Source organism: Vipera berus (genome assembly GCF_964194415.1).
Source record: "Vipera berus genome assembly, chromosome: 3".
NCBI classification, from domain to species: domain Eukaryota; kingdom Metazoa; phylum Chordata; class Lepidosauria; order Squamata; family Viperidae; genus Vipera; species Vipera berus.
In genome coordinates this window covers 53,757,427-53,781,325 of record NC_138204.1, presented here as the reverse complement: position 1 = coordinate 53,781,325, position 23,899 = coordinate 53,757,427, and the positions used below count along the sequence as shown (strand labels likewise).

At 38.7% G+C, this 23,899-nt stretch overlaps 1 protein-coding gene across 2 annotated transcripts; it reads left to right on the top strand.

Moving 5' to 3' along the window:
- Positions 1-1,661: 1,661 nt before the first annotated feature.
- Positions 1,662-23,899, top strand: GNAT2 (G protein subunit alpha transducin 2; the record flags this gene model as incomplete). Of its 2 annotated transcripts, XM_081323180.1 has the most annotated exons (9): positions 1,662-1,779; positions 11,336-11,378; positions 12,553-12,694; positions 15,115-15,272; positions 18,002-18,130; positions 18,783-18,912; positions 21,518-21,671; positions 22,712-22,926; positions 23,859-23,899. In XM_081323180.1, the coding sequence occupies 8 exons, from the start codon at positions 1,662-1,664 to the stop codon at positions 22,900-22,902; spliced, it is 1,065 nt and encodes a 354-aa protein (XP_081179306.1). In that variant the 3' UTR covers positions 22,903-22,926; positions 23,859-23,899. The 2 variants fall into 2 exon arrangements, with proteins under 2 accessions (XP_081179306.1, XP_081179305.1); XM_081323179.1 differs by lacking the exon at positions 23,859-23,899 and having other exon boundaries at positions 22,712-23,610.

Here is a 23,899-nt window from a genome sequence, read left to right as displayed (position 1 = left end):
GATATCTGTCATTTTTGATTCCCCATAAATCTGTGAGTGTTATCATTATCTCAATTTCTATTTTCTTTTCCAAGAAAATATAAATAAAAAGCAAATACCTTTTCATATGATAGCTCGTGTGAAAACTGATCAGATAAATGCAGATAAATGTGTTCTTTTAAATGATCGAGAGTCTGATGATGTTACCTGCTAGCAGAGGAGAATGTCTTACACAACCTGCTGAGAAATTAAGGAAGGCCTCTCCTCTAGGAGGCCCTGCTCTGATCCAGAGAACCACTGATCCCTCTAGAACTGCACCCCTGCCCATTTAAGAATTTGTTGTGGCAAAATGTAAGGATTGATGGGAGGGTGGGAGGATTTGCTAAAGGAAGATAACACTTTAAAGAGCTTAAGTGGCAGGGTGGAGAGAACCATAATAAGCCTGTGCAATTCTTCTTGCCAGCCTTTAAGGATTAAACTCACATATTGCCCATCTTTTGAATTATTTTGTTATTTTCTTCTTTCCAGGAAGAAATAATGGAAAACGTGTTCCTTTGAGGAAGGGCGGAATTCCACCCTTTATGCCAGCCTACACAGCCAGCTGATGCAATTGGAAACACTGAAATGCAAGACAGGTTCATCCCAATTCAAAGTCCAATGTTTCTAGGATTAATAAGTCATATTCCTTTCCTGTGTAAAGGACAAAACAAACAAAAACCAAAGGCCCCCAACCCTATCACTGTCTATCACTTCTATGTTCATCTCAGAATCTTTGGGTAAGGTCTTTTTTCTTTCTTTCAATCACATCAGGCTGACAAAACTGGGCCCTCGAGACAGTCTGTTGAAAAGTTCCCAATGGCAATCTTCCCTGAAGATGTTCTTGCTGCTATCTTTATTCCAAGAGCAGGAGGAGGAGGAGGAGGAGGAGGAGGAGGAGGAGGAGGAGGAGGAGGAGGAGGAGGAGGAGGAGGAGGAGAAGACTCTGTCTAGTAGAGAGTGAGAGATGCTGTCAGAGCCTGGTACACTTCCTGACTACGTGGGAGAGATCAGCAAGGGAATGTTGATTACTGCATACAATTGCACATGCTTTCACTGCTTGGGATAACTGCTGTTCAGTTCTATAGGATTGCATGGAGACATTGGTGTATAATTTTGCCATAAACGGATACCTTTAAGTATTAGAACACACCTTAATAGTCCTTTATTTAAGAGACCCAGGAGTACTTTTTGTCAATAATGGTAATCCATGGTTTGCATGAAGGGGAAGGGGGCTGCTAACAAATTTTTACATTATATAACTCTCTATTCCATACTGCACCACTCCTCCATGTCAGTCTAAGTTCTTCTTTTCCCCGCATTAATCTTGGACATCTTGGCTTTTTATAATTGGATTTTGCAGGACATGTGATGAGATAAAAACTCCTCAGAGCTATTGTAACAAAACTGGGTTACCCTACAAGTGGGAGGGAGAAGGAGAGAAAAAGTGCAGGGCAAGACAAACACTTTGACTTGATGCTACCTTCTTAACAGTCTTGGACCAACAATCTGTCAGCGTACCGCTTCTAAGCACGGCACATCTAAGAAGCACCTTCTTTATCACTATAGCTGAGACCAACAATTTGAAGACCTGGAAAAAACAGGAATTGGAGGAGCCAAACAAAGTAGTAGAAGAAGAAGGTGATATGGGTAGTGGAGCAAGTGCTGAAGACAAGGAACTTGCTAAGAGGTCAAAGGAGTTGGAAAAGAAGCTTCAAGAGGATGGAGATAAAGAGGCAAAGACAGTTAAGCTACTCCTGTTAGGTAAGTGTAATGTAACAGGCCATTTATCTTCATGAAGAGGGTCTTTACCTCTTCATTTTTTGTGGATCCTATCATCCTTACCTTGGGTGGGGTCAACAAGTGAAGACTAGTGTAGAACTACTCTTCCTGCACATTTTCTAAAGGCTGTCCACAAAGTATTCTCAAGTTAGACACCAGTTGCTCAATATCAGCAACAGCAGTTCAGATGGAAAAATCTTTAATTTGGTTAGATTTAGTTAGAAGTAAGGTTTGGGGTGATTCTGGTCTAAACAAGAAATTTAAAAAATTAGAAGCTTTGATTTTCTGTTCCCAAGGCAAATCTGTATCAATGGCAGAAGATAGAACAGTGGGACAAATAACTGCAGTCCATTGGTTATAATGAGAGGTCACACAGATCCTTTTCAGAAGTCAATGGCACCATGTCTGTTAGAAAAGATTAAGTATTTCCAAGAAAGATAATATAATGTTAAGAATTGAGGAAAGATATAGCTTATGTTTCAGAATCAGTAAAATTCTCCCTCATGCTGAAATATTTTCCATGATTAAAAATAAAAGTAAAATTTTGGGGAGGAAGGGAGGAAGGATGGATTTCACCTAAAATAGTTTCCTATACAATTGGCTCTTTTCAAATGTGTGGTGAACTTGCTATGTAATCATTGTTAAATTTAATTTTTGCCCTATGAAGGAGGCATTGGCAAACAACTTCCAAAAAATTGTTTGCCAAGAAAACTGCAGGACCTTGACCCAGCAGTCATTAGGAGTCAAAAATTGACTAAAACACACACAGACACACATCAAAAAACCCTTAATTTTACCAGCAGTCCATAAGTACAGGGCATTGAAATGCATTGACATGAAACATAATAATAATAATAATAATAATAATAATAATAATAATAATAATAATAATAATAATAATAATAGATAATAATAATAATAATAATAATAATAATAATAATAATAATAATAATAATAATAATAATAATAATAATAAATGAATTATTAAATATATATGCTTCCCGACTGCTAGCAACTCTGGTTGATTTACTATTGTTGAAAATATTTAACAAAAAATAAATAAATAAAACAAAAAGTAGCACAAAACAGAAAAACAACAGTGGCAAAGAAAACAAGCCCAGAGGGGAATGGAAAGCAAGAAAGGGGTATCACATCCTCATCAAAGGCTGAGGAAAGAGACAGGTCCTTAGCACTCTTCAAGATACCAGTAGGTTGGGACCCATTTGAATTTTGAGAACTCTTATTCCAGAAGGCAGGCACTGCTACAGAGAAGACCAGCTTCTGGGTTCAGACAAATGGCTTTATTTAATTGGTGGAATTCAGAGCGCATACAAATCGAACTGGCCAGATGGATACTATGGGAGGTAAAGTGACCCCAGGTACCAGGTAACCTGTGCCATAGAGGGCTTTTATATGTGGCAACTGACACCTTGAATTGCACATGGAATTAAACTGGCAACAGGTGCAGAGGTGTTCCATAGGCATACTGAGGAATGTCTGTCACTGCCTATATTGCTGGATTCTGGATCAGCTGAAGCTTCCAGATGTCTAAAGCATGTTGCAGTAATCAAGCTATGAAGTGACCTGAGGATAAATGACTGTCTGAAGGGTCCACTCATCTTGGAAAGGAAACAACTGGCACATCAGGTGAAGTTGGCTAAAAGCCTTCCTAGCCATAGCTGTTCACTGAGCAGGAGCTGTGAGTCCAGGAAGACTCCCAAAGTGTGACCCCTCCAAGGTCAAAGTTGGAATATCCCCAGATCTGGGTGATCCAAACATCCACAGTTATTTGGTCTGGGAAGGATTGATGTGGATATGGTTTCTTCTGCCTACTAACATCAAATGCAACCAGCCCAGGACAAAGGAAGAGAACCACTGTAAAACAATGTCCCTAACCTATAGAACCAGCTTAGAAGGATATATTTAATGTTATTGAAAGCCATCGGGAGCTCAAGGAGCTCAAAGACAGATGCTGCACCGTCATCCCAGTTCAACAAGTGCAACCACAGCTGTCTCAATACTAAATCCCAGTCTGGAACCTGACTGAAATGTTATCTATTTCCCATCAGCTGCAGGCTGATTACCTTCTCAACAACCTTCATCACATTTAAGATTTGGCTGCCCAGGTAGCCAGCTCTCAGTTGTGCCTTCATGCTGTGCTCATCTCATTTGTCCTGTGAGCCATATCCAGCAACTTTGCATAATATAACATAATTGAAAGTGTTATGGCCATGACAACAGACATGCCCTCAGTACCATCCATCTCTACTGGTGCACAATAAAAGACATGTAATTAATGCTCACTTAACTTGACTGGAACATATGTCAGAGGTGAGGTGAAAATAACAAGTGCAAGTACAACTCTGACTACCAGCTATTTGGGGCAGTTTACAACACGTTGGATTTTATTTCCTGTATTATCAGTGCCCTAATCCATCTGCTGAAGAATGGATATGGTAGCCAGGAGCAACCAGATGCAGAAGCAACAATCCATCATCCTCTACCAACCTGAATGGCTATAATACATAATGTCTTTGGACCATCCTGTACACCTGATGGGTGCTTCAACCAATGTGCAAGGATTTTGCTGGTCAGCAACCCAGGATCATAATGCTGCTGAGAATGGAAAGGACATCTAGATGATACCTAAAAGATGCTTAAAGCTGAAAAATGCTTGGTGCTCTTCCCTCTGCTGACCTGTGCCTTGCAATAGCTGAAGATAGTTTGAAGTTCTCCCATACCACACTACCCTCTAGCCCAGGGGTAGGCAACCTTGGTTCTTTTATGACTCATGGACTTCAACTCCCAGAATTCCTCAGCCAGCCATGCTGGCTCAGGAATTCTGGGAATTGAAGTCCACGGGTCATAAAAGAGCCAAGGTTGCCTGCCCCTGCTCTAGCCCTAAATGTGCCTGCTTCAGTGGTGGAGGTGCGTGAGAGGCAGCACTATCATTGTGTGCTATAAACTCAAATTCCAATAGGGGTAGCTCCCTTATTCTATATAGCTCCTGAACCTTGACAAAACCAGGGCACACACATCTACATACACACAGAGAGCTAACCAGAAGACTTGACTTCCCCAACAAAACGGGCTTTAACAGGAAGCTAGAAACAGAAATGTTCTTGAAAAATTTAAAAAAATAATTTTAGAAGTACCAGTATTAGGTAGTCCTCACTTAGCAACCATAAATGGAATCAGCAACTCGGTAGTTAAGAGCCACTGTCCTAACTGGGAAAATCACATGACCACAAAGGGTTTGTAATCTCACTTCCCCTTTGGTTGTTAAGCTGCAGACACTAAGCCCCCCCCCCCGAAAAAAGCCTTTTGGATTAACTCTGCTTGTCACAAGACAGTTGTGAAGTACACAAATGGCAATCACGTGACTGTGGAACACTATAACCATTGTAAATGCGAGGATTGGTCACAAAGTTATATTTTTAGCACCATTGTAACTTCAAACAGTCGCTGCATGAGGAAGCTAGTAAGAGAGGACTACTTGCAATGGAATGGGTGGAAGGGTGATGTTCCCTTCCCTTTTCATCTAAGACAAATCACCATACACCCAACTATATTGAACCAAAACTGGTAGTAAAAGTATTAACTAAAATGAGATTGGTGCTAGATACTATTAGATATTATTAGTCACCACTGCTGCAACAGAAGCAACCAGTACAGGGTTGAGTCCAATGGCTTCTAGTAGCAATTTCTTTTTCGATAGTTTGTTCTCCACTCTTACACATGAATTGTTGACCTAGAATTGTTCTATCTGTCCAATGGGCTCTTTCATTCCTAAACTCAGATCACCTCTTCCCCTAACAAGTACAAGTAGTCCTCAACTTATGATCAGTTCAAAGTTACTACAGATCTGGAGGCTATTTAGGATCTTGAGTCGAAATTCCAATGGTTGGGCTCCCATCCATGAACACGTGATCAAACTTTGGGTGCTTGACAACTACAGCATATGACAGCTTTTTGCAGCATCCCAGAGTCATGTGACTTCATTTAAGAATGGTGTTGCTGAAAACCAGCATTTACTTCTGATTTTGGAAAGCCATTGGTTTATTTAACGACCACAGCATTTGCTTAACAACCATGGCAGCTACTTGACAACTGCTGTGGCAGCTAAACCACCACCAGGAAAAAGGTTGTAAAATCATGCCAATCACATGACTAACTGATTGTACAACCATCACAAATTATGACCATGATGGACTGGCTCCATTACATTGAAAAGTCCAGCGCTACCTATATAAGCCACTAGCAACAAGTCTCCCTTGTTTACTGACACAGAGACAGGAGAATTCAAAACTCCCCAACTGAAAGTGTGAAGACAACATTGAATGATAACTAAACCAGAATGAAACTGAAAAGACCTTTTTCCCCAAAGTAATTGTGTTTTTAATCTATGTCTGGAACAAAAATATCTGGGACACAGCTGTTTTTTTGTTTGGTTTGGTTTGTGCATGAATCTCCCAAAACCTGTCTTATTCCTTTCAGGATTGCCTTTCATCCATTAACTGATGAGTTAAAACATGGAAGCTTCATTGTAACATGGCATTACCATTTCCCTGAGAAAAATATAAAAAATTGGATTCAAGTGCTTAGAATACTGTTACTCATTTTAGTCAATGAGAGCTCAAGTTAGTAGTGATAACTACAAGATTTTTTTCGTGAATATTATTAAATCTGGACTCAAACCAAATTTTTATTTTTTTTAAGTGTGATGCCAGAGACCTTAGTTTCTTATCTCCAGCCACATTTTCTGCTTCCGTGAAATTGACTTGTTTATGGAAATTCTCTGAGTATTAGCTTCAATATGCAGTACTCTTCTGATACACACATTTCTAGGTTCTCGGTTGTCACAAATATGCTAGAATTCAGTCAGATGTTATCTAGTTGCAAGTTGTAATCAAGAGCTCAGGTTCCATAAATGCCTCTAGAAAGTGAATTTGTTGAATGAAAACTGCCAGCAGGTTAATTTATTTTAAAAAGTAGCACAAAGAATACTTGAGACATGGAAAATTTAGGCTCAGATGTGTCTCCCTGCCAGTTCTATGAGTTTCTAGTGGTTTAATATCCATTTAGCAAGCAACAAGGAATATTTTTTATGATTAGATCAAGGAAAGGGGTTGGAGTGAAAGAAGTCATGTCCAGTCTAATGTTCTCCCTATGCCAGGGATCTTCAAACTTGGCAACTTTAAGACTTGTGGACTTCAACTCCCAGAATTCCTCACCCAGACATGGCTGGCTGAGGAATTCTGGGAGTTGAAGTCCACAAGTTTCAAAGTTGCCAAGTTTGAAGACCCCTGCCCTATGCGTTGAATTACAATCCTCATTGTCCCTAGTCACCTTGCTCAGCAGTTGTTTGTAATTTAGCTTCTAATTCAATATACCTGGAGGGCACCAGTTTGAGGAAGGCTTTAGGAGGGAGTGTATGAACAGAGATGTTACTATGGCTGGGGTAAAAATCTGCACTCTGCTTAATCCCTGGAGATTTAGAGGCCACAGTGAAGGCAGGCCTGGCCTACTCTGTTGCTATTGTTGCTGTTTAGCTCAGCCCACCCTAATACCTGAAATGGAAACCTCAGTAATGAACAGATGGAGGTTGGATGAGGTGTCCTCCCATATGTAGAATGAAAAATATTTTAATCCTGGCTTCTGCTGCATGGCTTCATGAGACAACATTGCTGTAGAAACAAGTGTACTACAGTTCATGCAGTAGAAGTCACATAGATCAGCAGTGCTGCTTGTGGAGGCAAGAGGCATAATCGGTTCTTATGTGCCTCCTGGCAACATGGATTCATCACAGTAACAGCAGGGAAACTGGAATTAAAGTGTTTAAGCTCTAATTCTAAGCAGCTTCCCGGTTTGAACTAAACAAGCAGCTTAATGTGATGAGATCAAGAAATGGTACAATGGTTGCTTAAATCAGTGAAGAGCAACAGAAGAAACATTTTGTTAAGAAAGAAAAGGAATGTGTTTTAGGAAGGCTGGTGCTTCTGGAAAGCAAATATCTAATGATTTGGAGTAAAAATATGAGCCAGCACTTGCAAAAATAACTTAGTCTTGCAGCTAGGAGTCACTGTATTTTATGTAAATGCATTTCTGAATATCTACAGTATATGTGTGCATATGATTACATTTTAGTAACTTGATAAAATGTTTAATAACCCAACCTAAAACAATGTTTTCTCAGTTTAAGGCTATTAGTCCTCATTAAAACTGGAACTGTAGTTGTAGGTATAGTCAAAGACAGAGGGGAAAACATTTATAGTGCAATCCTATATACTGCATGTCTATGTAAAAATAAAACTCATTAAAGTTGGTATTACCTATAGAAATTCTGGGTATCAGGTTGAAGCCTAAAGATCTTATTTATTCCTGTATGCAAAATGTCTTGGTTATCAAAAGGCAAGTATTTCCATATAATGACAAATTACTACAGAAAATTCTAGCAGTGAATCTATATGAGCTTTTATCTTCACTAGATAAGCCTCCTAGATTATTTTTATGCAGACAGAGATATGCAAATATTTCATCCATATATGTTTCATATTTCATAGAAAAACCTTTTTGCATTGTAGTAAAGATTCTTGTAAGCAAGCTGTGAGAATAATTCATTGTTACAAATTAAGGTAGCAATAGAAATCATTTGGAAAACATGATCATACTTGGCCTCTATGTTATCAATCTACTTGAGTGCTTCCAGGTACAGGATTTTTAACAAGTCCTTTGAACGTTTATATCCCAACCATATTCATGCTATGGAAGATTCACCACAATAGAAGAAGTCAGACTGGGCCTGAATTCCCTCTAATTCCAGTTCGTGCTCACATCTAGTAAGATTGAAAAGGCACTCCCAAATTTCACCACAAAGAATTACAAAGGAAAGGCAATGAGGTTGTGTAAGGAAGCTCCTCACGGTGAGCTGTCCCACATCTGATTTGATTTCCATGGTAATTTTCTCCTTAATAATTAGTGTGACTGTTTTTTTTAAAGGACTGTGTGTCACAGTAACTCCCACAACCATTTTAATTTTCCTTCCTGGCATTTCATGCTGTTAAATTATGATCCTTCTTCTTTTGTAAGCACGTTTAAACTATTCCATTCCAGAAGACCTTCTAGAACAGCGTTTTTGAAACTTAAGAACTTTTAAGATGTGTAGACTACCATTCCCCAAACTCCGCAGTCAGTGCTGATGAGGAACTCTGGGACTTGTAGTTCATACATATTACAATTACCAAGGTTCAAAACACTACTTTAGTTTAGGCAGTCATAACCGGCCCCGATAAGGAGATTCATCACCTTATTCTTAGAGGTTTCAGGGCATCTGCAGAGAGCTTATTTCCCCTCATTTTTGCCACTCTCCCTCCCAATCCTCTGATATGCTAGCATCATCATAGTTGTTGGAAAAGGTGCCCAAATGCAGAATGCTGTCATAGCCCCATTTCAAGTCTTGGTCACAGACTTGCCATGCAATGAAGGTTTCGTTCTGGGTGTCTGGGAAGCTTTTTATGGCTCTCATTGCTTTGGCTACCATTTTCTACACTTGTTCTTTACACACATTGGGATTTTTGGCAAAACGAGGAATAAATGGACAGAAATAAATGTGGAGCAATAATGGAGGACTTGTGTGGGTTGCTAGCCATTCTCTTTTCTTCTGTGACGAGAGATCCTTGTTTACCCATAAACCAGGAGGACACCTTGCAGGCCTAATAAGATGCTTGGTTGCTTATCTTGGAAGACAGCAACTAAACACTGTCAGACACTTCTCTGGGTTCAAGCATTGGCCCATGAATGCTCTCCACTAGCTCTAGGCTTCCAAGCTTACAGCTGTGACTTTGCTCATGGCATCATAAGGTCATCACAAATTAATAGAGAGTGAAGAACACATTCATCATGCTTGACTGGACCTGGAGGTCAACCCAGAGAAAAACATTTCTCTATCTTTAGCTGGATATCATCTTTAGCATGCAATAACTTCAGTGCTGACATAACTCTGAGTGGCACAGAAATAACTAATGTATATTAGTTATTTGTTCACACTGGGGCCTGCCTAACAGAGAGCATCTTTAAAAACATTTGGCCTAAGAGAGGCATTTCATTTATGGGAATGGGAAAATGAAGGCTGCTCTTTCCGTTGCCCGGGGAATTAAAAGGGAAGGCTCCCTTTTATTTACCATTTAAACCAGTGAGGTTTTTTTAGGCTCAGGTGATACATCCTACTAAGCCAGGGGTAGGCAACCTTGGCTCGTTTATGACTCGTGGACTTCAACTCCCAGAATTCCTGAGCCAGCCTACCCCTGTACTAAGCTATGGTTTGTTTTAATCAGGTTTGTTTTAATCAATTCTGTCATAGAATGCTCAGAACGGAGTTCTGGCACCTTGTAGGGTAGGCAAGGCGGGTTGTAGGAACGAGTGTGAGTTCCGGCACCTTTTTCTTTTACAAAAAAGCTCTGGTTTTAATAAATTGCTGAGCCAGATCAATGACAGAATTTACATTAAATTAAGATCAAACAAGTCATATTATGGCATAGTACAGTGTATGAAGCTGGTATCCAATAGACTATAATATGGTTTAAGGTTAACGTATGCGAAACATACTGGTTTGTGTTAACAGTATATTGCAGTAGGTTAGTCAAATGTAGTTCGTTCAGTAGATATGATATAATACCATATTTGAGCTAAGTCAGTTTCACATGTCACCTTTTTAAGCTTTTTCCAAGCACTATAAATGTAGTCCTCAACTTACAACCATAATGAAGACAGAAATCAGAATTGATTGCCAAGCACTCTAATTTTGATCACATGACATGTGAATGCTGTGACTGGTTCTAACACACTTTTCCGATGTCATTGTAAATTTGAACAAATGGTTGAAAGTCAAAGACTACCAACTGCTCTCCTGTAATAAGATTTAACCTACAAGCATGAACATCAGAGAAGAATCTTCTGAGATCACTGATCATTGATCTTCCTTCACAGAAAAATATATGTTTCCCATGATGTTGTCTTTATGATAGGCCAGTCACAATGGCTAATTTTGCATGTTGCACTAAGTTATCATTCTTTTTTTTTTACTTTTGCCTTGGTGCAAGGCATGAATCTAGCCATTTCTTGCAAATGATGGTGTATGATCTAGTTATAATGCCTGTTGTCTGTGCGTGGAAGCTAGGAGTGGTTGAAGCATATTTGGAATTTGAATGAGAGACAACAAGAAAATCTTCAAACTTAAGTAAGACTGGGAAGTTGAAGAATATTCTTGAAAAAGCAATGGCAAGCCATTATAATATTGTTGCAAAAGAGACTACTTGAATGAACCATTAAGCCAAGCTTATTGAGACTTGTGCATGAACAAGGACATTATGGTTGATTTAGCAAACCAATCCACCATGTCCTAATAATTCTTCAGTATAATAGTTGAATATGTTTCCAGTTGTGATCTCACAATAATTACAGTAGGAAAGCAATTCATAATTAACTCAGACCATCCTCTGTCTGCAAAGCAATTCTGACATTAAGCTGTTTTTCATTCTAGGTGCTGGTGAGTCGGGGAAGAGTACAATTGTCAAACAGATGAAGTGAGTATCCCCTTCAAGATCAGCAATCAGGAACTCAAAAGTTAGCTGTACCCAGCAGCATTTTTAATTAGGTGTTGTACCACATTGGTTCACATTTATAGATACTTTTCAGGTTGTTGGCAGCAGGAGCGGGCTGAGGCAGATAACTTAAACCGATTATGGAAGGCTTAGTACACATAAAAATAGCATCTGGTTAAACCAATTGAGGACAACGTGGCAACTGCTTGCTTCATAAATTGATTTTGAATAGGATCAAGAGGAAATACCTTTTCATAACAACAGTATGTCATGGAGCAATCAATAACTGTTCGCCTGCATATATGATTTAAAGAACTCCCATAAGGTTTAGGATGTCCCCTTTTTTTAGGCTGGTGGATGGAAATGACCATTTAAAGCCAGGTGCTCTTCCTTTAGCCTGGTTTTCACTAACTCTTTTTAAATGAACTTTGTAGGAACTAAATTAGGTTTAAGACTAGAGTAATTCTAGGTAAGTGCAAGCTGCACCGAAGACGGAGTGCACAATTATCCACAGGATAATTATCCACAAGATAATTATTTATTGCTACAAGATGTCCCCTCATCAATTGACTATCAAAATTGGAGTGGTGCAGCACTTGGCACTGAAAAGCCTAAAAGTGCTTCAGAGCGCATAGGGGTAAGAACATGGCCTTATCAATAACACCTTCTTGGGGGAAAGTGCATTTGCTTTTACCTGTTGCATGCAAGAACTCAGATCAGAGGCTGTGCTCAGCCTTCTTCAGCAGAAAACATATGTGCCAAGCTGATGTTTTTGATTACCCAAACTGACACTAGTACTCATAGCTTGGAACAAACTAAGCACTCAAAATCCCTGCTAGGTGAGTTGCTACAAAAAGCAGAAGTTGGTAGAAGACAGAAGAGTTGATATGGAAGTCATGATGTTGAGAAGGTTAAGAAGGAATAGCAGAGGAGACCACGGTTTAGACATAACAGGCTGTACCAGATGTTAACATTTTTACTTAGTGAATGAGTAACAATACTTGGATTTGTTTCCAGTCCTTGTTGAACCATACAGACTCCTTGGCAGGTGGAGAATAAAAGCAAAGGCAAAACTAGTACTAAAGCTTTGGAATAAAATCAATGCTAGCATTCCATATTCAAGACTTGAGGTTTTCCCCCCCTCTTTGTACTACAGAATTATCCATCAAGATGGTTACACAGAAGAAGAATGTATGGAGTTCAAAGCAATCATATATAGCAACATACTTCAATCCATCCTATCGATCGTCAGGGCCATGACTACTCTGGGCATAGATTTTGCTGATTCAGGTCGAGGGGTGAGTGTTACCAACAGCACACTGTACTTCTAACATGTGTTCCCCTGAAAGCAATGACAATGGCTAGAAATTGGGATGCAATACAAGCAGGGTGGTTGGAGGTGTCAAAAAGTGGCTGCTATTGTATAATTGAAGTCTAGATATATTTTTTTTGACATTGCCCCCCACTGCACATACAGAGCACAGAACATTTTTTCCCCTTTTACATAGGAAAAATATTTTTGATTTGATCAGGCTGTGAACAGGATTGATGTGTATGTGTCTGTATATATCTGAGACAAGGAGACTGATACAAAGCTTTTTAAATTTGAATCCAAGAATGACCATGGGATGTTTAAATGATAGTCCAGAATACATATGCTGTCTCACTAATTTTATTCTATGGTTTATACATATTTTATATATCGGTTAAAAATATAGAAAACGAAAGAATGTACCTTTATATAAAAAACTAATATTGGAGGACATTTTAGAAGCCTAAAAGATGTACTATGTTCAGATGCAATATATAAGGATAGGATACACACAGTACTAGAGCAGGGGTACAAGTGAGTAAATACTGACAACATGCATCAATTACAGATGGTCTGTGGAAAACAACCATACTCCAGACTGCTTTTTGGTACCAATACAGTCAATGCCCAAAAGCTTATGCCACACAAAATCTCTTAGCCTGGAACATACCACAAATAGAGGGAACACTGCATTTTGATGTAGTGTATTATGAACCGTGTAGAATAATTTGAACTTAGACAATGTGGTTTGTTTATGGTTCAGACAACTCCAGACATTTGATGAACTGTTTAAATCATGGTTCAGTAACCATGGTTAAGTGTGTTGCACAAACACGCCCATCACTTTTTTTTCCCTACACAACCTAAAGAAATTAGCCCCTAGAAGTGAAGTAGGTGTGCCATCTGGTGATTAAAGAAAAGTTTTGGAGAGCATTGTTTGTTTCCTATCCATCAATGTGCAAAAGCTGATTCATAGAATAATTAGCACAGCACTGACCTGAGTTATTCTCAAAACAGTCTTACCTCTTACAGTTCATAACAGGAAGTAATATACTTTAAAAAAGAAAAAAAGAGAGAGAAGATACTGCTGAAAATGTATAAGACATCAATTAATCCAACCTTGACAACTTTAAGACTTGTGGACTTCAGCTCCCAGAATTCCTCAGCCAGCCAAGTCTTAAAGTTGTGAAGGTTGCAGTCCCCTGAACTAATCAACCATATGGTACTGAAAATATCTGTGTTGGAAGAAAGCACTACACAGATTGTGCCAGAATGGCAATACACAATAGCACTTCACTAGAGGAAATACTTTTGGTGGACAATCCAGGCCAAACCAAAGTTTTCTCTCTGAAAAAAGCTGATGTATTGTCAAGAAAGTTATTACTTTCCTCTGGTTTTTTTTTCCTCCTGTACGAATAACAAAAGCAATAGCACTTAGACTTATATATCGCTCCGTAGTGCTTTGCAGCATTGTCTGGGTGGTTGACAATGTCAGCATATTGCCCCCAACAATCTGGGACCTCATTTTGAAGGATGGAAGGCTGAGTCAACCTTGAGCCCCCACCAGGTTCAAATTCCAGGCTGTGGGCAGAGTTAGCAGCCTGCAGTACTACATTTCAGCCATTCCACCACCGTGGCTCAGTGTTCATCCTTCCACCTGGTTCTCTGCTTTGGTGTTTTCTAGTTTGATGCGTGGGTCATATAAAGCCTTCCCAGCTGAAAACAGTGGACATCTTGTATAGGTGACCTCATAACTACATTTATTTATTTATTTATTTATTTATTTATTTATTTATTTATTTATTTATTCATTCATTCATTCATTCATTCATTCATTCATTCATTCATTCATTCATTTATTTATTTATTTATTTATTTATTTATTTAGATTTATATACCGCCCTTTCCCGAAGGACTCAGGGCGGTTTACAGGGTATTTAAAAGAAAATCAATACAAAAGTTAAAACAAACTTTAAAAAGATTAAATGAAACCCTGAGAAAAAATAAAAACCCAGTTAAAATTAAAAATTAAAAAATTCTCAGCCTGGGCCAGAGAGCTCGAAGAGCCAGGTCTTCAGGTCCCGGCGGAATGAACGGGGCAGTCCTCAGCTCCACGGGCAGCTGGTTCCAAAGAGCAGGCGCGCCCACTGAGAAGGCCCTACCCCTGGGTGTTACCCGCTGGCAATCTTTAACCGGCGGCACCCTGAGAAGACCCTCCCTGTGGGAGCGCACTGGACGAAGGGAGCTTGATGCTGGCAGCAGGTGTTCCCTCAAATATCCCGGACCCTCGCCATTTAGGGCTTTATAGGTCAACACCAGCACCTTGAATCATGAAGATGAGCCTGGGATTTCATATCCAGCCACCAAGGAAACAAGATTGTGCTTATGGGCTCTGTGTTTTTATAGGATGAGCAACGGCAGCTGTACTGTTTGGCTGATTCCATTGAAGAGGGTACCATGCCTGCAGAATTGGTGACTTGTATAAAGAAACTTTGGGCTGATGGAGGAGTTCAAGCCTGCTTTGATCGAGCAGCTGAATATCAGCTCAATGATTCTGCTTCATAGTAAGTCTGAGCCAACCACTGCATCTATGAAAGATTACCTTATTGGGAAGGCAGTTAGGCCCACCTCAGAGGATTGTGATAATGAGATAAGACATTTGTGCAATCACATTATCACAACTCCTCAACTTGATAATAGGAAATTCTCCTTGCACAGTTCCTCGTCTTTTCAGATAAAACCAGTTGTCTTGTCCATGCTTCAAAAAGGATTTGGAGAAGTGGTTCAGAATATGTGGAAAATTAGATCAACGTCTCTTTGAAACAGCTACGTGGATGCTTCAAAGAGTGTTGTGCTTGCATTTCTTAAATCCTGCCAAGAGTACTACAAAAATTTGTCCAGGCAGTAGCCAGGAGTCAATACTGACTGAAAGACAAAAAGAGAGAGACCCTTTTCAATCTAACCTGGTTTAGAAACAGAGAGAGAGCAACTCTATTGAATTTGCTTGATATCTCAACACTTTTGATGCTGTCAGTCACCATATCCTCCTGAGCCAGGGGTAGGCAACCTCGGCTCTTTTATGACTCATGGACTTCAACTCCCAGAGTTGACTCCCATGAGTCATAAAAGAGCCGAGGTTGCCTACCCCTGTCCTGAGCCATTTCTGTAAGCTTGGCAGGGAGAGAGTTTGGGCCAGAACCAATATACTGTGGTAAAGCAATTCCATTCCTATTTATAGGGATGGTCCTAGAGTGTCTCTCTGCTTTTTTGTGGAATAATAGCAAGTATTACATTAATCGCCGTGGGATAGACATTAGTGAGAAATGTTGTCGGTATGCTGATGATGTTACTGTTCTACTTTTCTATAATGCCTGAATCAAGAGGTGTGGCATTTATTCTGGAAATTGGGGTGATATGGATGATGATCAAGAAGTTAAGGCTGAACCCTGGAGAATTAGGGAGTCTGTATCAGGTAACTGTAGTTCCTCAGAAAGAATGGATACATGGTTTTGCATGTTCCTAGAGTCATCCTTGCCATGGGACTCACAAGGGATTGCTGTGGCCAAAAACATCTATTTCCAGACTGTAAATGGGAAAAGTCCCTGCTCTAAATACCCAGCCCTTCTGTGAATGTTGTGTTTGGTTTTCATTTATTTTCCTTTATTCTGTCTTTTTTTTTAAAAAAAATGAATGTCCTATTTTATTCTTTTTAATCTATTGTGTATACTACAGTTTACTGATTGTTCAATTTACAAAACTGTACAAAGTAAAATATAAATATTAACTACAGACTACCCCGATAACATGGATAAGGCTGATCATATTTATTCCTACATCCTCTATCCTCATTAGTCAATTTATTATAGTCCTAAGCTGCTTTTGCACTGGTGGGCAGATTTGTACTTTTGAAAGCATGTTGCATGCGCTTTGAGGAAAAGGCCTTCACAGTGAGCACAGAGAAAATCTAGTATTGGTTCCAGCACGAGCCCAACGCTGATCAGAACTTGCATGGCTTTCTAAATCCTCTTCTGAAGATGCGTATTTTGATTTCTTAGGGAATAGTTGATTAAGATAAAGGAGAAAATGTTTTCTTAGATTTATTTTCAGCTTTCAATTATTGCTTTTCCAAACTCTTTAGGAAGGAAAAGATTAATAGAAATGTCATTATTTTGAAGTCAGTCAGGTAATAATTTAGAATTAGGGGAGAATTCAGGAAGGAGACATTCTAGTTAATAGTCTTGAATAAGTACAATGGAAGTTAGTGAATAAAGTTTTGAATAAATTAGCTCACAGCCCAAGGAATTCTTGTTACTCATATCTGATTTAGGCAGAAAAAACAAGTACTGTAAGTCAAGATACAGCCCGCTAGTTTTCCATGATGTTATAATCTTCTTTAACAATCAACAATGTCACTTCTGGGACTGCAAATCCTGATTATATCAGTCACTGAATTTCATTGTGCACTTGGTTTTGGGTATACATATCTGCAATATTACACTTACCTGATTGATCAAACATGATTCAAACTATTTATTTGCATAATTCTGTACTAATATTCAATTTCAAGGGGGAATTTAGCATTTTGGGACCAAATATTGCTACAATATATAGATATAAGATGGGAGGCATACACCTCCAAATTCCTACTGGTATTGCTGACTAAAAGTTGTGTCTCTTTTTGCCAATTAACATTTTGCAACAGAAGTCTACTAAATCCTTTCAGGCTTCATTCCTAAGCTAATATCCTTTATATGTGATGGGCTATAGCTCTTATCTTCCTCAGCCAGCATGACAGCCAACAAGATTTATCATTCAATATATTTAGAAGGCACTAAATTGGCAAAGGCTGTATTTACAAAATGTTTACGCAATTATAAGAGTAAATGGAGCCAAATATATAACACTATACAATACAATAAATGGTCAAAAATCTGTTAATCTGTTAGCCTTAACAATATAATAACTTGCAATTGCTGTGCAGTCCTAACCAAACCTCGAACAGCAGAGGTTTGCCGTTTCTGCTCTTGCTACATTAGCCAGCTGTTAACCAATGCTTATACCACATTTTCCTTAATGTTATATAAAGGAAAGCAGAATATGTTGACATTAAATCATAGTAATTTCAGTTTTATATTTCTGGAAGATATGAGTTCAAAATCCTACTCAAGCCATTAAAGCTTTAGGAAACTTTGACACAGTTCTATCAAATCATAATATAGATGGCATATGATACATGCTATTATATATTCCTACACCATGCTAAGAAATTAAATTGCATCTCATTCCTCTGTAGCTATCTTAATCAGCTGGACAGGATCACTGCTTCCAGCTATCTTCCCACTGAACAGGATGTATTGCGATCCCGCGTTAAGACCACAGGTATCATAGAAACAAAGTTCTCTGTCAAGGATCTTAATTTCAGGTGAGCAAAACCTCTTGATGCCTTCCTTGCTCTGAAATGATAACTTTTTCTTTCTATTTTCTCCAACTAATTTTTAGGACATTTAAATCCTATTTGAGTTCTATTTTGCCTTTCATTCTCTTGTATACACTTCAGAGTACTTCAGCATCCAGAAGTCTTTTTCCCCACACTTTTTTATCTAATGTGTAAAGCTGGCCATTAGCAGCAGGGCATTCTTAGGAGCAACATTAATTCCATATCTCTTTGTGCCCCTAGCAAAAGCTTAACTTTTCAAGGTATTTCTAATTTGATATCTATTGTTTCAATTTTTTTTGTTAAATGTTTGACTGAAGAAACATTGTAGTCTTCACACGTTTGCTTAAGTAGATTGCCTCAAATTTGTGTCTTCTGGATGACTTCACGTTCAATCTCATAATCCCCAAGATCCAAGGATTTTGGAAACTTATGAATTGAAATCCTACACAAGTGCAAATTGTGGGAAGCTGAACAGTTGCTTCCATATGCATCTTTAACCAGTGTGATAGACTGCAAATATGCATCATTCTAAAGTTTCAAACATCTGTTCATTGAAACTACATTGCTTTGGGAAGATTTTCCTCTGGTTTCAAATGTTCCAACGTCATTTTCACATGCACGGTTCTTCTTTCTTCAGAATGTTTGATGTAGGTGGGCAGAGATCAGAGCGCAAAAAGTGGATCCACTGCTTTGAAGGGGTGACCTGCATCATCTTCTGTGGCGCTCTTAGTGCCTATGACATGGTCTTGGTAGAAGACGATGATATGGTATGTTTGCTACCTCAGGCTGTATATGCGGCGAATGACAGTTCCAAACATATACTTGGTTCTGCTTTGAAATTCATCAGCCCCATAAAGAAAAACCTAGTTCAGTCATCCTTTCTACTTCATGCTGATAAAGAATGCCAGAACTTTATAATTGCATTAGCAGCCTGATTACAGCCAAAGAAGGGAAAATTAAAGGAACTTAAAGGTAGCCAGTCAGGTGGTTTTTGTTGTTGTTGTTGTTGTTGTTTTGAAATTGTGCTGCTCTTATTCAAGCCCAAGTAAAAAAACAATCTGGAATAAGAATTCCATTCCTAGTTTTGCTTAAGGAGTTGCTTGCTGTAGGTCAAAGTGGAGTCATTTTTTGTCCAATTTCAGAAAGTCTTTTATCATTTTTTAAAAATTATTATCTCTGAAAACCCACTAAACCATAGATAATGCAACCTTCACCAGCAGCTATTTGAAGCATCATCTCCAACACACACATAAAATATTTCAGCTATAAAAATGTTTCAGTTGCTTGTTTTTCAGCAAATTGAATTGTAGATGACACTTTCAATAAAGTGAGAGAAGATAACTAAAAAGAATTTGCTGAAATTAACCACTGTTTTCTTGTAACCAGGGGAAAGACTACCTAGTATCCATAGATACAGGTAGTCCTCAACAATTGAGCCCAAAATTTATGTTGCTAAGTGAGAAATTTGTGAAGGGAGGTTTGCCCCATTTTACAACTTTTCTTGCCACATTTGTTAAGTAAATCACTGCAGCTGTTTAACTGGTAACACGGTTGTTAAGTGAATCTGGCTTCCCCATCGACTTTGCTTGTCACATGATCAAGGGACACTTGTCACATGACCTCAGGGACACCGCAACCGTCATAAGTGTGTGTCAGTTGTCAAGCATCCAAATGTAAATTACACGATCATGGGGATGCTGCAACTGTCGTTAAGTGTGAAAAATGGTTATAAGTCACTTTTTCCAGTGCCGTTGTGACTTCAAACGGTCACTAAGCAAAATGCTCTAAGTCGAGGACTACCTGTATTTCTTCTGACATGCGCTTAAAATATGCTTTTGACAGCAACAATTTAAAGCTGGCATGCAACAAAAGAGTCAGAACTTGCAGCATCGTGCTTATTTCTGGGTCTCTCTCTGCCCTTCACCAGGAATGTTTCAGAGAGATTCTTAGAAAATAACAAGGTGAGGAAAGCACCTCATGGCTTCTGGAATTCTGTCCAGACCACTTAGCAATGCAGCCAGGAGGGAAGTGGGGTGAGGTGGGGGCTTCAGTTGAAACAGTCAGCAATGGATTAAAACCACTGCTGAAAGACTTCTCTCTCCTGGGGATGTACTATGGGAAGTCCCCCCCCCGCCCTCCAAGCTCATTTTCAACACAATTTTTATTTTGCCAGTTCTTCTCCTGCGCCTAAAATGTAGTCCCATTCCATTCCATTCTTTGCAGAGCTATTCTGTTAATAGACCAGTGGACAAAATTCGGACCACCTTCACAAATTTCTTGCCAACATTCCATTGGAGTTAGAATATTAATGGATGCATAGCTACAGTCTGTTGTTTTGTTTACAAGTGTCCAACCTTCAGAAATCAAAGCCAAGCTAGATGGTAAAGAGCACTCTGAGAGACTAGATGAGGATCTAGACCAGGGGCCCCCAACCCACTGGTCCATGGATTGGCACTGGTCCACAGCACGCTAGCAAGCGGGCCGCATAAGCAACCAAAGCTCCATCCTCGGGATGCTGGCAGTATTGAAAACCACACCCCCCCTGGTCTGCAGAAAAGCCTTTCTCCATGGCACCGATCCCTGGTGCCCAAAACGTTGGGGATCTCTGATCTAGACCAAGTACTCCTTTGTCATATCCACTGGAGCAAGCATTTTGAATGTGCCTCTCGGGGCAGCCAGTTTAAGCTAGCATGACCTCAACATCTCAGTGAGTTCACCATTCTGAAAAGTTGCTTAGCCTTTAAGATTACTGAAAGATGGAGCATTTCCCTTCCTGCAGAGGAATTAGGAGTGGCAAAGCCACAAAAACACCTCTGAACAGCTCATTTTCATCTTCCAGCTAGCATTATAAAGACTTTGATTAAATGCAATAGGTTGATAAGAAGATATAAAATCAGTTTTGTGAGTTCAGTATTATTTTGTAATCCAAAACCAAAATGCACTGGGGTGGGGGGGAGGAATACAGGATTTAGATCAGCAAAAGGAAAGGCAGGGGCTGCTCCCTTGAGACACATTTTGTCTGGATCCAACCCACTTCTTGCAAGTTGTCTGAAATGTTGTTTTAATGTTAGCAATTATATATGATACTGTTTATTTTTTGGTAGCTTTTTTGCATTTTTCAATGTGAAGTTAAGTCTACAAACAAACAAATTTAACTCTACTGTAAGGAAATCATCGGTAGGAATTTGACTTTTAATTTAATCACTGCTTCTTTGCTCCCATACTGTTGACTGCATACCATATTTTGCATATTTATTGAAATGTTTATTTTTTGTTTAAATTAACAAACAGCAGAATATTTAATAAAATATTAGGTAGCCCCGGGTACCACTGTTCCTTTTAAACTTAACTTTTTAAAGTTCTTCTCTTTAGAACCGCATGCATGAATCTTTGCATCTCTTCAACAGTATCTGTAATCACAAGTTCTTTGCTGCCACTTCCATAATTCTTTTCTTGAACAAGAAGGACCTCTTTGAGGAAAAAATCAAGAAAGTACATCTCAGCATTTGCTTCCCTGACTATGATGGTGAGCTTGGGAACATTTCTCTCATTTTCATGAAAGCCAAAATAATTTGCTAAAACAGCTAAATGAGAAAAAGGCAGTTTCCCCAACTAAGTAACTTCCACATGGAATGGATTAACCACCAACATTCCCAAATAGCATGTCCAGCAGTTTGGCTGGCTTGAAGTTATAGCAGTTCAATACATTTGGTGAGGATCAGGTTGAATATACATAATGCCTAGAGTTGTTTGATATGAGATGGGCAGCAAATACATTTCATAATAAGTAAATGATACTTTATACATTGATGAACAAAGTGCTAGGTTTGAAGTAATTTACTATTGAAATTGAAATGTACCAATTCAATAAGAAATTCACATACATACATTCAATTGATTAAAAAATGGCTTGTTCTATAAAATAGCACAATAAAGAACTTATTACAGTTAAGAAATGTAAGCTTTAAAAATGACTCCAGTTACATTTTAAAGGCTTGTCAGGCTTACTGTCAGAGAACTATCCATTTCAATTTACATGTTCCATTGAGTTACTTCCTATGCTATGTAACATTCATACGAAAGAAACTGGGAATATGAGCATTTTATTGGTTCCCTTTTGTTCAAGAACTGGTTATAACAGTTCTGATAATAAAATAGGTTGTGGGTTGACACACCAAAATAATGTAACACTTGTATCACATAAAAATCATGTTTCAAGATGCAGATGGAAACACATACGACTGGATTGAAAGATGTGTGGGATATTTCCTTTGGTGCAAGAAATCTGCTAAGTGATTTTACCTGCCCCCTCAATATGTAATCAAGGGTTGGGAATAACGTAGGCAACAATATGGAGGAGTAAGCAAATTGTTACATTTACACTGCCTTTCCTCCAGGAACTCAAGGCAACATGTAGCATATACCGCTTCTTTTTCATTTCCACCAGGAGAAAATATTGTTAGATCTAAGGCTCTTCTTGTAAATGGGTAACTCAGGATCCAAACTATAAGTGATACTTTTTAACACTTGTTTAGTTTATGTTTTCCTATTTCCTTTCCCCAACAGGCCCCAATACATATGAAGATGCAGGCAACTACATCAAGCTTCAGTTTCTTGATCTAAACATGAGAAAAGATGCAAAAGAAATTTATAGTCACATGACTTGTGCCACAGATACACAGAACGTCAAATTTGTATTTGATGCAGTAACAGATGTAATCATCAAAGAGAACCTAAAGGACTGTGGTCTCTTCTAAGATTGCAGCTTTTTAAAAGAAAAGGTAATTACATTCAATTATCAGTTCCGAAAGTAGGAATTAGGCAGTAAGTATACTTTAGCATTTCCTTAACTTATGCTTGTAACTATACTTCTGAACAGCAGTGCTTAAAGTCAAATGTGCATAATAACTAAATGAAAACAGTAGCCAAGTCAGCTGGGCTACATATATGATAGGAAGCAGCAGTTAAACTGCAACAGGATGCTTGCATTAAAACTATGCAAATACTCTGCTATCTCACTTCTTTTGCCATAATAATGTATAATAATTATTACATCAGAAGAGTTAGCACCATTGCCAAATTCTTCGCTTAGCAATTATTTCCAAAACGGGTTTGAAGATACTAATGCAACAAAGAGAAATTTTAAGGAAATCACAGGTAATAAAGGTCCCCTGTGATTACAAAACAAGCTCATGTAAGCAAAATCAAAGTTGGTGCTCAGTAAATGACTCAGGAGTTTTTAAAGGTAAATAGTCTCTCTTAAATCAACTCCTAGTAACTACATAGTCACATTCATGGGGAGAGGAAGCAGGATTGAAAATGACATGGAAGTGGTCAGCCCTTGTCTTCTTTCAAGATGTTTTTTCAGCTTTTCAATATACCTGAGATTTCCTGCCAAGAACTAGCCAGGTACAATTCTATTTAGCTATTTCAAGGTCATCCACAGTGCTTACATGGTAAAAGATGTGTAAGGGTGCAACTGTTTCCAAAACATCTGCAGAATCTGTAGATATTGTGAGACTTCACATGCCATGATCACTGAACATGATTAGTAGGATGTTAGGCTTGAACCTGAAAAACACCTGAAGGTATGCATGCATGCATGTATATACATAAAGTCTATCTTTACATCTTTGACATTCTCTTGACAACTTCAATTTCAAATGTAATTTGATTTCATTAGTCAAAATATCATCTCATCTTCATCTGTCAGGAACGAGAGCTTCCAGCGAGCTTCACCATTCTGCTAAGCAG